The 13,878-nt window shown below is 32.6% G+C and overlaps 1 protein-coding gene across 2 annotated transcripts in view; it reads right to left on the reverse strand.

The window, feature by feature from the left end:
• TOP2B (DNA topoisomerase II beta) overlaps positions 1 to 13,878 on the reverse strand; it is a 68,398-nt gene that overhangs the window by 26,479 nt on the left and 28,041 nt on the right. For both annotated transcript variants that reach the window (XM_002759659.8, XM_008983918.5), the window contains exons 6-19: positions 13,121 to 13,218; positions 11,836 to 12,048; positions 9,725 to 9,898; positions 8,520 to 8,621; positions 8,271 to 8,408; positions 6,613 to 6,751; positions 6,157 to 6,314; positions 5,878 to 6,003; positions 4,765 to 4,875; positions 4,577 to 4,682; positions 2,633 to 2,742; positions 2,227 to 2,319; positions 2,021 to 2,135; positions 143 to 264 (exon numbers count right to left, since the gene is read on the reverse strand). In XM_002759659.8, coding sequence (XP_002759705.1) covers positions 143 to 264; positions 2,021 to 2,135; positions 2,227 to 2,319; positions 2,633 to 2,742; positions 4,577 to 4,682; positions 4,765 to 4,875; positions 5,878 to 6,003; positions 6,157 to 6,314; positions 6,613 to 6,751; positions 8,271 to 8,408; positions 8,520 to 8,621; positions 9,725 to 9,898; positions 11,836 to 12,048; positions 13,121 to 13,218 — 1,805 coding nt within the window. The remainder of the gene's footprint in view (positions 1 to 142; positions 265 to 2,020; positions 2,136 to 2,226; positions 2,320 to 2,632; positions 2,743 to 4,576; positions 4,683 to 4,764; positions 4,876 to 5,877; positions 6,004 to 6,156; positions 6,315 to 6,612; positions 6,752 to 8,270; positions 8,409 to 8,519; positions 8,622 to 9,724; positions 9,899 to 11,835; positions 12,049 to 13,120; positions 13,219 to 13,878) is intronic.

A 13,878-nucleotide genomic window follows, 5' to 3' on the forward strand; every position in this document is an offset into this window, starting at 1 on the left:
AAATTTTCTATAATCATTTCCTAATTTGTATTAAAATCCAAACTCTTAATTATTTTACATTTCCAAAGACTTTACTAAGTATAATCATCATTCTTCAAGACAATAATTATAGTTCTTAACTGATTCCAATCTTAATTCTTACTTCTCCATGATGATAAGCAGACATCTCAGCAACAGATCCAGCCAACTGGGCAACTTTCACTTCACGTTTATCATTCCTCTTGAAACAGGTAAATAAAACTTTCCGTTGGCCAGGTTTAAAGCCTATTTTTAAAAGAGCAACCCTCTTTTTAAAATGTTACTTCAAGATATAGTTGTAACAATTCAGGGGAATAAAGCAAAGATACAATTTGCTTTTCAAGAATACCAGTAAAATTGTTACTTGAGATTCTGTAACAAAGTGAGTACATACTAACATGTTTGTTTTGTTTTTCTTTTTCCCCAGAAAGCCATCTCCAGGTATATACTAACATGTTTTTATGCCATCTCCATTCACTCCAAAAGTGAACTATCAACCGAAAGACAACATTCTGGCCTTAAAGAATCACGTAGTGGCATCAAACTCCTTTAACAGTAGTTTCCAACTACAATGCCATTTGTAGCTTATACAACCAAAATGCCATTTGTAGCTAACTAAATCACCAGCAAGCCCTCAAGGAGCCTGAAATCTATTCTACATAACTCAAATCAGAAAAATCCTTAAAAAGAAGAGGTTTATTGTCATAGTGAAGAATAAAGTCTTTAGAATCTCACTAATCTGTATATTCTTCTCACCTTGGCCATTTACTATGTGACTAAGCAAATAACTAGTAAGTTTGTGTCCTCATCCAAGCAATAGAAATAATTTCCTAATATAGTTACCATAAGTATTGCATGAAACGGTGTGGACAAATTACTCTGCTCCTTATCATTCTTCTTGCCCTAAGCCAAGCTTGTCTAACCCATGACCTGCAGGCTGCATGCAGCCCAACACAAATTCGTCAATTTTCCTAACACATCATGAGATTTTTTTTCTTGCATTTATATTTGTTTGTTTGTTTTAAGCTCATCAGCTTCCATTAGTGTTAGTCTATTTTACATGTGGCCCAATACAATTCTTCCTCTTCTAATGTGGCCCAGTGAAGTCAAAAGATTAGACACCCCTGCTCTAAGCCAATGAGCACAGTAGCAACCTTTTCAGTATAGGCTATCATTGTATTCATACTGGACCCAGTGTATGGTAAAAACAAGAGGATGATAAAATATGGCAACTCCCTTAAGAATTCTGTAATCTAATTCTGGAGGCAAAATTAATGTAGGTAAATTAAGAGATACATACTAATTGGCATAGAAGTTTAGGTATCTAAGACCAATTTAGAGTGGAATTGTTAGGGAAGACTTCATAGAAGAAAGGTTAATTTATGGCTAGAACTCGAAGGATAGGTAGAACCATCTGCTATTAGCAGAAAAGCCAAGCAATACAAAGATCAACAAACTTGGTAAAGGTTATACAATGAGAAAAAAAAAAAAAGTTCTAGATAGAATACCAAAATCTGCTTCAACCAACAAGAAATAGTTTCTAAATTTTTTCAAGTTAGAAATAGTTTCTAAATTTTTTTTTCAAGTTAAGTAAGTAAAGCATTAGGCTTTGGGTAATGTGGTATAAACGTTTTTTAAAATTTAATCTCTGATAAATATTTTAGAAATTATCAAAATTCCATTTTACTTTTTATTTTAGAAAATCTGCAGATAACTTGGGCAAAAGCTTTAATTAAGACTTTTAGACTTAAAGTTAATTTTCCTGAAAAACTCAGAAGGGGTTTAAAAGTTTCAAATTAAGGAATATTAAAGATTTCAGCACTATGAAAACACATAACAAAAGCAACATCAAAAAGGCCTTAAATTCCTCTGAATCAGTTCTTCATATACAAGATTTCAAGTAAGAATTTTAATGTGTATCATAAGGATAGCTTAAAGTACATGAAATTAAACTACAGTAAATAACATGCAAAAATGAGGTTTTTAAATAAACATTACTCACCATCAACAAGAGATGGTATAGATCTTTCATTGTCTGAGTTTGAGAAGAGAATCAATTCCTTGTTGATGAAATCATTGTAAGTCAAATGCTTTGTTGCAGTACCATATAAAAATTGCTAAGAGAAAAGTTATATAGCAATGTTACCATGATTACTGATGTTCTAGTCTCTCTCTTCTTCCCCCACATCAGCACTCTTTAAGACTAACCTCTGGTAAGCCATGTAACCTACGCTGTCTCCGGTCTTCCATAAAATTTGTTAACCATTCTTTTCTGTCATCAATCTTCTTCTTACTGAATGCCTGAAAGATTCCAGGTAATGATTTTGCACATTAAAAATAAAATAAACTTCATTACAAAATTAAAATGTATAAGTGGCAAATACCTAATTCTTAATTTCTGAAAAATTAGGTTGTTTTACAATATTTTTATCAAAAACATTGAACTAAGGTATTTCAATTAAAGAAGTTTATAAAAGCACAGCATAATCTGGGGGATAAAATTAACTAGCTTGAGCATTCAAAAGAGACTTTCATAGGGAACCAGGACTGGAAGGAAAAAAATAGAAGGTAGGGAGATGGCTAACAAAAGCTCTTTAAAAATTAACTTAATTACCAATGTAATGGCAGCATCATCTTCAGGACCAGCGTATCTAAACAAGATTCGATGCCTTTCCATATCAGCAAAATATTCCTTTGCTTCTTTAGCTGTACTAGTACCCAATCCTGCACAATTTTAAAAATAAAAGTGAGTTATGAATATCAGTGTCTGCTTAAAACCATCAAGTGAAAAGCTGGTGAAGAAGCTTTAATAGATGGATCAAGCTAGCAACACCTATACCAACTGATCAATCTTAATGGGCAAATAAAGACAAATTAGACATTAGATGCTTCCTGATGAAAGTACACAATGCTTTTGCCAAATAAATGTAACCCAAATCTGATCATGCCTCCAATTTAACCATCAGTTAACAGAAAATAAGGGGCAAAGGAACACACTACATATTAAATGTAACTAGAGGGATATAATTAACAAAATCTAGAATGTGGGAAATTCCACAGGACAAACAACTCAACTTCTTTAACAAATAAATTACAAGGAAAAAATATAAAAAGAGAAATGCTGTATTAAGAAACTTATGAACTAAATGCAATGTGTGGACCATATTTGGATCCTGACTTTGCAAAAAAAACCAAACAAACCCAGTCCAAGCATAGTGGCTCACACCTATAATCCTAGCAGACAGGTCAAGGTGGGCGGATCACTTGAAGCCAGGACTTCTAGACCAGCCTGGCCAACATGGTGAAACCCTGTCTCTACTAAAAATAGCCAGGCATGGTGGCACTTGCCCATAATCCCAGCTACTTGGGTGGCTGAAGCACGAGAATCACTTGAACCGGGGAGATAGAGATTGCAGTGAGTCACGATTGTGCCATTGCACTCAGCCTGGGCAACATATAGCAAGACTCTACCTCAAAAAAATAAAAAACAATTTTAAAAAACCCAAAAAACTAGGCCAGGCGCAGTGGCTCATGTCTGTAATCCCAGCAATTTGGGAGGCCGAGGTGGCGGATCACCTGAGATCAGGAGTTCAAGACCAGCCTGGCTAACATGGTGAAACCCCATTTCTACTAAAAATACCAAAAAATTAGCCAGGCGTGGTGGTGCATGCCTGTAATCCCAGCTACTCAGGAGGCTGAGGCAGAAGAATCGCTTGAACCCGGGAGGCAAAGGTTGCAATGAGCTCACGCGACTGCACTCTGGCTTGGGCAACAAGAGCAAAACTCTAACTCAATAAATAAACAAATTAAAAATAGAAAACACTAAAAATAAACATTTTTAATACAATCCAGGGAAATTTTAACACTGGCTGAGTATTTAAAGTTATTAAAAAAGGGGGGTCAGGCATGGGGGCTCACACCTGTAATCCCAGAACTTTGGGAGGCCAAGGTGGGCAGATGGCTTGAACTCAGGAGTTCAAGACCAACCTGGGCAACACATCAAAACCCTGTCTCTATAAAAATATAAAATTTAGCTGGGTGTGATGGCACATGCCTGTAGTCCCAGCTATTTGGGGGGCTGAGGCAAGAGGATCACTTGAGCCTGGAAGGTCAAGGTGGCAATGAGCTGTGTTCATACCACTGCACTTCAGCCGGTTGACAAAGCAAAACCCCGTCTCAAACAACAACAATAGGATATTAAAGAAGGTTATCATAATGGTATTATGGTTGATTTTAAAAATTCTTTTAGAAATACACACTAAAGTAGTTATAGATGAAATACTAGACTATAATGTCTGGAACTTATTTCAAACTAATGGACTAGCAATAAGGGAGGTTTACGGGAAACAAGGTTGGTCACTGAAACAGTGATCCCATTCAATAGAATCTATTATACTAGTCTATTTGTATAATTTTTTCTATAACAGTATTCTAATATCAGCAATAGCTATTTTTGAAGTTTAAAACAGAGTCAAACTTTCAAGATGTCTTTTAGATTGCTTTAATAAAAATAAATTTATATCAGTATTTTAAAGTTTAAGTATTTTAAAATACAAACCTTTATAGTACTTTATTTTCCAGGCTTTCTGATTTTCTATGTGTTTTTTCCACTCATCAAATTCAGGAATACTATAGAAGGAAAGTTCCTGCTTATTTTTGCTTGCCTTAAATTAATTAAAAAAAAAAATTAGTTTTTCGTCTACCCTTTAAGACAACAATATAAAAATATATTAGTGCAAAGAGTACCTTTACAATAGGAGTAATGAACTCTTCGAGAAAACCATGCTTCAGAAGTGATGGCCAATTGTGATGGATGAAATTAATAAGCAGGCCTTTTATGTGAGAACCATCTTGATCCTAAATAAATGTTAGTAAAGTAAAAAGTCCTGTAATAATTTTATAAAATGATTACTTACATAAATTTTAAAACATGTGAATGCAAAAAACAAAACTCCACATTTTAGAAATGCATTTTACAAAAGATACTCATATTTGTATTAAGATGATCAATTTTTTCTTAATATGCAAATAATATAGTAGTAATAGACTGAATCTTTCTGTCATTATAAAAATACATTATCATTTTATCTGTTTTATAGTTTCCCCAGATTTCACTAAAAGAATGATTTAAGGATGGAAAATGCATAAAATAAACATGGTTATAATGCCACCTTAATGGGCAATGGTAGGAAAATCCATGGACTACAGATATTCACAAGTCTTCTCTCGATATAAAAACAGGAAAATATCTGCTTAAAAATATGTACTAATAGCAGTTTTTTTAGTCGCAGGTTTTCTCTACAAAACGTTAGAGTGCAAAAGAGAAAACAGCTGAATGCATTTGAAATTCTTCCTTTTAGATTTTCTATTTCTTTCTTCATTATTGTCATTTTACTATTTAAGTCCTCCTATTATTTGTGCATCCCAAATTATGCATTCATGTATAAATATTAACCATTATCATTAATCTTTCTTACTTGTTAATTCCATCATTTTGTTCCTTCTTGTAGGTAGGATGTGTTACTACCACACTGTATTATATTCTTCTCATATATATTGCATTTTAAAATATTCTTAAATAATTTTAAACTTTATATTTAAAATTATTTAAGTTTAAACTTTAAACTTAAATAATTCTTAAAATAATCTTAAACAATAAGATTGTTATCCCCAAAATTAGGTAATATAAAATGTGCTTCATACAAATGTTTCCACTAAATGATGTAGGGTTTTTTTTTCCCACCTGATATATAATCCCTTTCAGTTATACTATCTTGGGGCAAGTCTCATAAAACAAATATTAAAAGGAGAATCTGAAGAAGACATGAATTTCAAATATGTGGTAACTTTAAAACCAACCTGATCAGTCATAATCATAATCTTCCCATAGCGTAACGTTTTCAGAGATTCTGCATCATCGTAACTTTTCTTATATTGTAGACCAACTATTTTAATAATATTATTTATTTCTGCATTTTCCATGATCTGTTCAAAAAAGAAAAGCATTGAACGTATCATGAAGTGTTGAAATACACAAAAAAGTCAGAAATTACATTTAAAAATTCAACAAGTTGTTATTAGAAATGTCATGTGAGTGTGTGTGTGTGTTACACACACACACAGAGAGATATATATTACCTGTTTATGAGAAGCTTCCCGTACATTAAGAATTTTGCCCCTGAGTGGAAAAACTCCATATCTGTCTCGGCCAATCACACCTAATCCAGACACAGCCAGTGATTTGGCGGAGTCTCCCTCAGTTAATATAAGTGTACACTCCAGGGAATGTTTGCCACCTGAGAGAAATTTAAAATTATACATAAATGAAGTCAGAAAATTAACATCAGAATGCTGACAGTGAAAGACTATAAAAGTTACTTTATGTTATTGCTCAGTACAAATATTAAATATATTTTATTGAATTCTTATCCCCTGAAAATCAGTAATATGTTGTGTATGTGATCATTTCAATAAAGTAAAATTATACTCTGAATGGAAAATCATAGTTTAACTATATGTAGAAAATAAAAAATTTCTCTAACCAGATAAAAGTGAAACTTAAATCAAAATCTTATTTAAAAATATAGATCTTACCAGCATCATTAGCATCATCCAGTTTGGGAATACCTTTGATTTTACTGTATTTTACTGATGAACATTTCTTATTCAGCTGAGTCTGAGCCTTAAATTTCACCCAGTTCAGGATACTTTCTACAATGCCACAATTAGAGGCCTAAAAATAAAAGAATAATGGTATACAAACAAGCTGAAAATTCATACATTTAGCTAAAATGTATAGAGTCTAATGCAGTACACGGAATCTGTGTGATTTTAAGGTATTTTAGGACAAAACAATAATGGTAATAACAATGTCACAAGCTAATCAATTTTTACTCAACTGCAGTTGAGTTATAAATTGATTTATAAAACTAAAGCTAAAATATACATACATGACAAATGGTAACTTTTACATATAAGAAACATTCTATTATAATAAAATCCATAAGGCATATACATTCCTCGTTACAAATTAATTTTGTTAAAATTAATACAGTGAAAACAGATCCACACATGAATCTACCAGCTAGCAAAATCTAGATGTTCACACAGAGCTGATATCATTCAATACAAAATGTGTCACTATGACAAAAAGTATTAACATAAAAGGAATATTATGATAACCTTGGTAACTTATTAATAGACATTACTCTTTAAATAGCTTGGTAATAAAACATATTGCTTGACCTTTGCAGTGAATCAATCTGTGACAAGATGTCAACCCAGACAGAAAATTTAAGAAAGTTAAGCATCTCCAACCGTAAGTCCTAAAAGTTTTTTATCATCCTGAGTGATGTGATATTAGGTGTATGAAATAGTTTTCTGGAATGTTTAAGACATAAATGAAAGAGGTGAACTATGTTGCCAAATTTAAACTTACTGCACCTAAAATGAAAAAGTTTAAAATTTAAAATCAAATCACTTCATCAAAGAAGCAATTGTCATGAGGACACAAATTTGGGAAAGTATTAATACGGGGTAATTTCATTAAGTATAATTTCATTATACTCAGCATTCATTAAGATTAGATCCAAAAGTACTATTTCTACAGGCCTTAAGTTAGAACTAAAAAACAACTTTTGTTTTTGTTTCTGATAATCTACATTTTGGAATTTGACAAATACGTTAGTTCTAGGGCAGTTATACAACATTCCCCCACCGAAATTCCAAAAAGGAAAGGCTGTGATTGATTAATTTTCATTATTTATTTGTGCTCTCACCTTATTTTAGAGAAGTTAAGGTAACCTAAAAAATTATATGGAAAGCAGAATGAAACTTTAAAACATGTAGAAAATAGTACATTTTGTTATGCATATGTTACCACAATTTTTTAAAATGTGTAAAGTTAAGAATCAGTAGATGAAGGTGAAATCGGAGTAGAAAAGATGAAAGTATCACATAAGGACCTGTACATTTGTTAGGAGAAATCTGACCTTTACAATGGTCAATGCAAAGCTAAAAATGCAATTAGTTACATAATCCCCCACTTTAGTTCTTTGCAAAACTATTGTTTTAGGAAACATTAAAGTTTATCCTTTAAAGTTATCAAATTAAGCATATTAGTTTACAGTGCAAGCATGCTTATACTCACAGTTAATATGATGAAAGAAACTAATCATAAATAAGTTAAATCAAGAAAACTACTTAATCAACTCTTAATAACAGCAATGCAAAATAATACAAGTTTTACTCACTGCTTTAAAAAATTTTTCTGAAAGCTGGCATTTAGACCCAAAACTTTTGGGCTGCAGAGTCATGTTTTCCTTAGTCTGAGAATCAAAAGTTGGATTTTCAATAAGGCAATTAATAAAAACCCATATATGGTTTTTTACCTGTTGAAAACATACCAAAATAGTCAACATCAGAGCTAATATTATTTAGTAATTCAGCACATATGTAATGCATATATATGCTTCATATGTAATGTACAATGCATCCCTTACTTGAAATGGTTTCACTGATACACCAGCTTTGTTCTTTTTCTTAACTACTTCAATCAGTTTACCAACAACTTGATCTACCACATAATCCACGTGCCGTCCACCCTAAAGAAAAAAAATATGCAACATGAAATCTTGTATTAGTGAAAAAACAAAAATATGAAATCCTAAATCTTGTATTGTTAAAGTAGCAAAATACTTTATCTGTATTACAAACCCTATTTTCTAAAACAGTAATAGGAGTCTCAGAATCAGAGTTGGGATTTTAAAATATAAGATATTTTGGCTATAGAGCCAATAAACCAACTGATACGTTTGTTTGTTTCCTCACTTCAATTCTAACACTAATTCTGGGGTGCTTTCAACACCAACAGCCTTAAACTTCACCCAGTTCAGGACTCTGATTCTTCAGACAACAAATCGATGTTCAACGATGTGATTCAATTTTGATAATAACTACCTGGAGTTAGCACAAGTACTTATGGTTGGTTAAGGGCTCCGTCCCACAGGACTGCCCACACTTCAGATGTCAGTCACAAGTCCTAGGCTTCCTGTACTTCTAACCAACCCGCTATTAATTGGGGGATTCCCATGAACCACTCCTCAGGATTGAAAATTTGCTAGAACAGATCATAGAACTCAGGAACACAGTTTACTTCATTGACCAGTTTTTTTATATAGGATCCATCAATAACAACCAAATGGAAGAGATGTGTAAGGCACGCTATGGGGGGAAGGGTACACAAAACTCTCTACCTTACCCAGACATGCCATCCTCTTAGACCTCAATGTATTCAGCAACCTAGGAGTTCTGTGAACTCCATTGTTCAGGGGTTTTTAATGGAGCTTTATCACATAGCCATGATTGATTTTTAACTCAATCACCAGCCCCCTCTCCACTCCCCAGAGGTTGGGGAAGATGGGGCTGAAAGTTACAGAATAAGGAATTTGTTATCATTCTAAATTAATAAAATATAAATATGTTCAACTATAAACACTAATCATATAAACTTATTTCTCAATGAATGTTTAAGTAAATTTTAATACAGCAATTTCATAGAAAATAGGTTTTCATTTTCCTAAGTCAATTCTTATTTAACAAAAACAGATTTGGGTTTTTTGGAGGTTGTTGATACTGTTATTTATTTTGTAGATTTTAATGAAGCCCTATTCTACCACTGACTTGGAAAAAGAACTTGCATACTTACTTTTGTAGTTGCAATACTATTTACAAAGCTGATTTGCTGGAATCCTTTTTCACTCAATGTGAGACAAACATCCCATCTTTCATTTGCAAGTTCATGAATAACTTTCAGGGCCACCCCAGTTTCATCCAATTTGTCTTTTACATAAAGATCTACATAACTGCGAAATCCATTTACCTATTAATTAAAAAAAATTAAGAATCTTACGTTGGCAGCTCAAACAGGTGAATGACATTAAATATGTATATTCCATTTCCTCTCATTTACAATAGTTCTAAATGTGCAGATCCAAACCTTAGTGGCATTTCCCAGATCTATTCCTTAACCCTTGACCTTTAAAAAAGAAATTTCTATGTGTACTTGAAAAAAAAGAGGATGTGAAGGGACAGGTAAATTGGTATAAAATATTTCAAAAATTTACATTTTTAAAATAAGGTAGACTTCCAGTTTCAGTGCAGGCATGTAATGAACTAGGGCGGAAAAAATCCTCCATCCTTACAAGAAACAGGTAATCAGACAACAAATTAATGGTTTTTTCATGAACCCATTGAAGAATTGAGATCACAGGATAGCCCACCATCCTAAGTCTGGAGTGACGTAAGTGTCTATCGGAGGCCACAAAACACCTAAGCTTTTGCTTACCTGGGGCAGATATTTAATAAGCTAGTAGGAACATTAAACTAGAAAATTTGACTAACTGCTGCTAGAAGTGCATATGCTAGTGTGAGTGGTGCATACAGCTTCTAGGTGCTGTAGCCATAAGGAGTTCATTCATACTCTTGCAGGTGTTCCTCCAGAAAACCCACCAAATTCTCACAGGGTAGATTAGTGACAATCTAGGGAAGGTTTCCCCTCTGCACGTCTATAGTACTGACTGGGAAATGGAAACAGAATTTGCTAGGAAATCCACCCAGTTCTATCTCCCCTACCAAAAAAAAAAAAAAAAAAAAAAAAAAAAAAAAAAAAAAGCTTATTCTGCAGGGTAGGGGACCTCAAGGAAATAGGCTGAGAACACTGTTGGAATCCTGCTGCAGCTGGGGAAAGAGAATAGAGAGCAGAAAAAAAAGTTTTTAACCCATGGAAGAGGGGCATAAACTTGTAAAAGTCAAACCCGTGAGATACAGGTTCACCATGCACTCCAAAGAGTGGGATGTAAGCAGACATTAGAGATCATCTCCCCCACAATCTACCATCATGCTACCAAGCCTCCAGTAACAACAGTGGGTTTTAGCTGGAAGAGTTGCAAGAGAGACCATCTCTGAGGGGCAGCTCAAAAAGAAGGCCCTAAGCCAAGGGGAAAGACAAAAACAAGGAAGAATTTGGAAGTCTCTGGTATTCACAGCAACAACAAACCTCAACACTAATAACTACAGTAAAAACAAACTTCAAACGCAGCTTGTCTCCTGGGTAAATAAAACATAAGTCCCACACTAATGCCTATTTACTTCAATAACTACTACCGTACAAACATATCCAGTTTTCCACAAAAACTTATAGGGCATGCCAAAATGCAAGAAAAAAACAATCTGAAGAGATAAAGCAATCATCAGAAACCAACTAAGTATCTCACAGATGTTGTAACATGTATCAGACACAGTATTTTAAATAACTACAATTAATTAGCATGTTAAAGTATTTACTGGAAAGTGAATACAACATGCAACTTCACTAAAGAGATGGAAACTAAAAGAAATAATCAAATGGAAATGATAAAAATAAAAAAAAAAAATAGAAGACACGAGGAATGCCTTTGACAGGCTCTTCAGGAAACCTGATCCAGAGGCTGTGAAAAAGTAAACTTGAATGCAGGGGAACAGAAATTAAACTAATACAAAAAGAAGTAGAAGAGTGAATAAAATAGATAAAGCATTCAAGAACTGGGGACAATATCAAATAATATAATATATATATGACTAACTCAAAAAGGAAAAGAAAGAACAAGACAGACTAATTATTTGAAGAAACAGTGGCCATATGTATCAATAATCACTTTAAATATGAATCATCTAAACACACCAGTAAAAGATTACCAGATGAGCTTTAAAAAAGGAAGACTCAACAATACTTTCTCTATAAAATAACATAGTATTAAAACTATTTTAGGGGACACTTACAGGCAATTTCTTTCCATTAAACATGACCTTGACCCCTTTACATGAACCAGCCAAATCATATGCCCTCTTGGTCATGAGGGCCACAATATCCTTGTCAAGTTTTTCCATCTTAAATTTGGACAGATCTGGTTGGAATGTTATGCATGTGTAATCTTCACCATCAAAATGTTTAATTTTGGCTTCAGAAGTCTTCATCATATTATTCATCCATGTCTTCAAAAGAAAAAAAATTCAAATATTTCTATAATGCTTCCACATTTCATGATATATAAAGACTCCACTCATTAAATACATTCATTTAACACAACTGTATCAATTTTCCAACTTCACAACAAACCATACAAATCCTTAGTAATATTACAGACAAAAAAATAAATACAGTCAGCCCTTGTGTAGCCACAGGTTCTACATTTGCAAATTCGACCAACTGCAGCTTAAAAAATATTTGTGAAAAAAAAAAAAAGACAAACACAAATTTTTAAAATACAGCATAACTGTTTATGTGGTATTTACATTGTATTAGGTATTACAAGTAATCTAGAGATGATTTAAAGTACATGGGAAGATGTGCATGGGTTATATGCAAATACTACCCCTTTTTATATAAAATACTTGATCGTCCTGATTTTGGTGTAGGAAGGGGATCCCAGAACTAATCCTCTTGAGGGACAACTGTACTACTTTAATAATAATCTCATGTTAAAAATAAACTGAACTGCACAACTTTATAAACTGTCACCAAAACCTCTTTCAAATTCTTCAACATAACCATATAGACTTTTACAAAAATAAACATGCATGATGATTTTCCTGACAAAATTATTTTAGCTTACTTCAACAGGTTGTTGGAGAACAATAAAAAAAATTAAAAATAAAAAGAAATAAAAATTATTTTAGCTTATATAAAATTTCAAATCATTTTTATAGACCTGCAAAATAAAATAAAATTCTGAAATATAAATTTGATGATTCACTGACGAATTTTTCAAACACTAAATGGTTGCATGTACATAAGTCTGTGAGGTTCAGGACATTTTTATGCATAATTAAGTTAAATAAAGTCTGTTAAATAAACCATTTTCTTTTAAAGGAATGGTAAAGGAACAGGCTTATATGAAATCTCCCAAGCATTCTGTTGTCTCTTTACTCTGATGACTGGAATAATGCTTTTTTTAAAAAAATGAAGTTATATAGGCATCACTGCAATTTACCTAAGGTTCTACTATCTCAGCACAATAACAAACAATTATTTTTTAAAAAAGAAATAGATGTGTTTGTAGCATACCTGCTTAAAACTGTGTTTATATTCTTTGCAAGCTGTTTCTACTGTAAACTTTGTACTGAAAATATTACAAAGTTTTGCACCATAACCATTACGACCACCTGTAAGAAAGATTCAATGTGAAAGGTTTAATAAGAACGTTTTTAGTGGAACTTTGTTAATTCATTACCATAGGGCAAGTCTGTTGCAAAACAGTTCCACTAACTGCATTATCAATCACTGACTGAAAATTCCAGAGTATATTTAGATTTTTTTCATTTAAAGAAAGATACAATTAAGATTTAGCACATATAGTAGTGTAATTAAAATTGGTGTTTTGTATATTTATCAAAGTCTTTACAATTTCAAAAATATTAAGCTTTGTATCTTTCATGATCTAGTAAATCTCTGTATGAAATCTGAACTTTCTATCAAAGTTGCTTCTCTATCACAAAATTTTAATCTGTATCATTTCCCAAAGCCTTGGTTTAGGAAAAAAAAAAAAAACTATCAACCTATGTGGGCAACATAAGTAAGTATGAAAATATATGGTTTTGGTCAAAGCACTTTCAACTGTATTTACAGAGTCTAAATTTTCAATCCTGACCTTCTTAAGGAAAACAGTTTAAAAGTAACTTAATACCAAAAGACACAGTGCTTATGTAATAACAAATTTATATATAGAGAGACATTATACCAGTCCTATCTAAATCAAAACCCAAACTGTTAGCCAAGTTAAACTTCCAGCTGTTCTAACATAAAGTCAATGTACTATCAGACAT

The sequence above is a fragment of the Callithrix jacchus genome, chromosome 17 (genome assembly GCF_049354715.1).
Source record: "Callithrix jacchus isolate 240 chromosome 17, calJac240_pri, whole genome shotgun sequence".
NCBI lineage: Eukaryota > Metazoa > Chordata > Mammalia > Primates > Cebidae > Callithrix > Callithrix jacchus.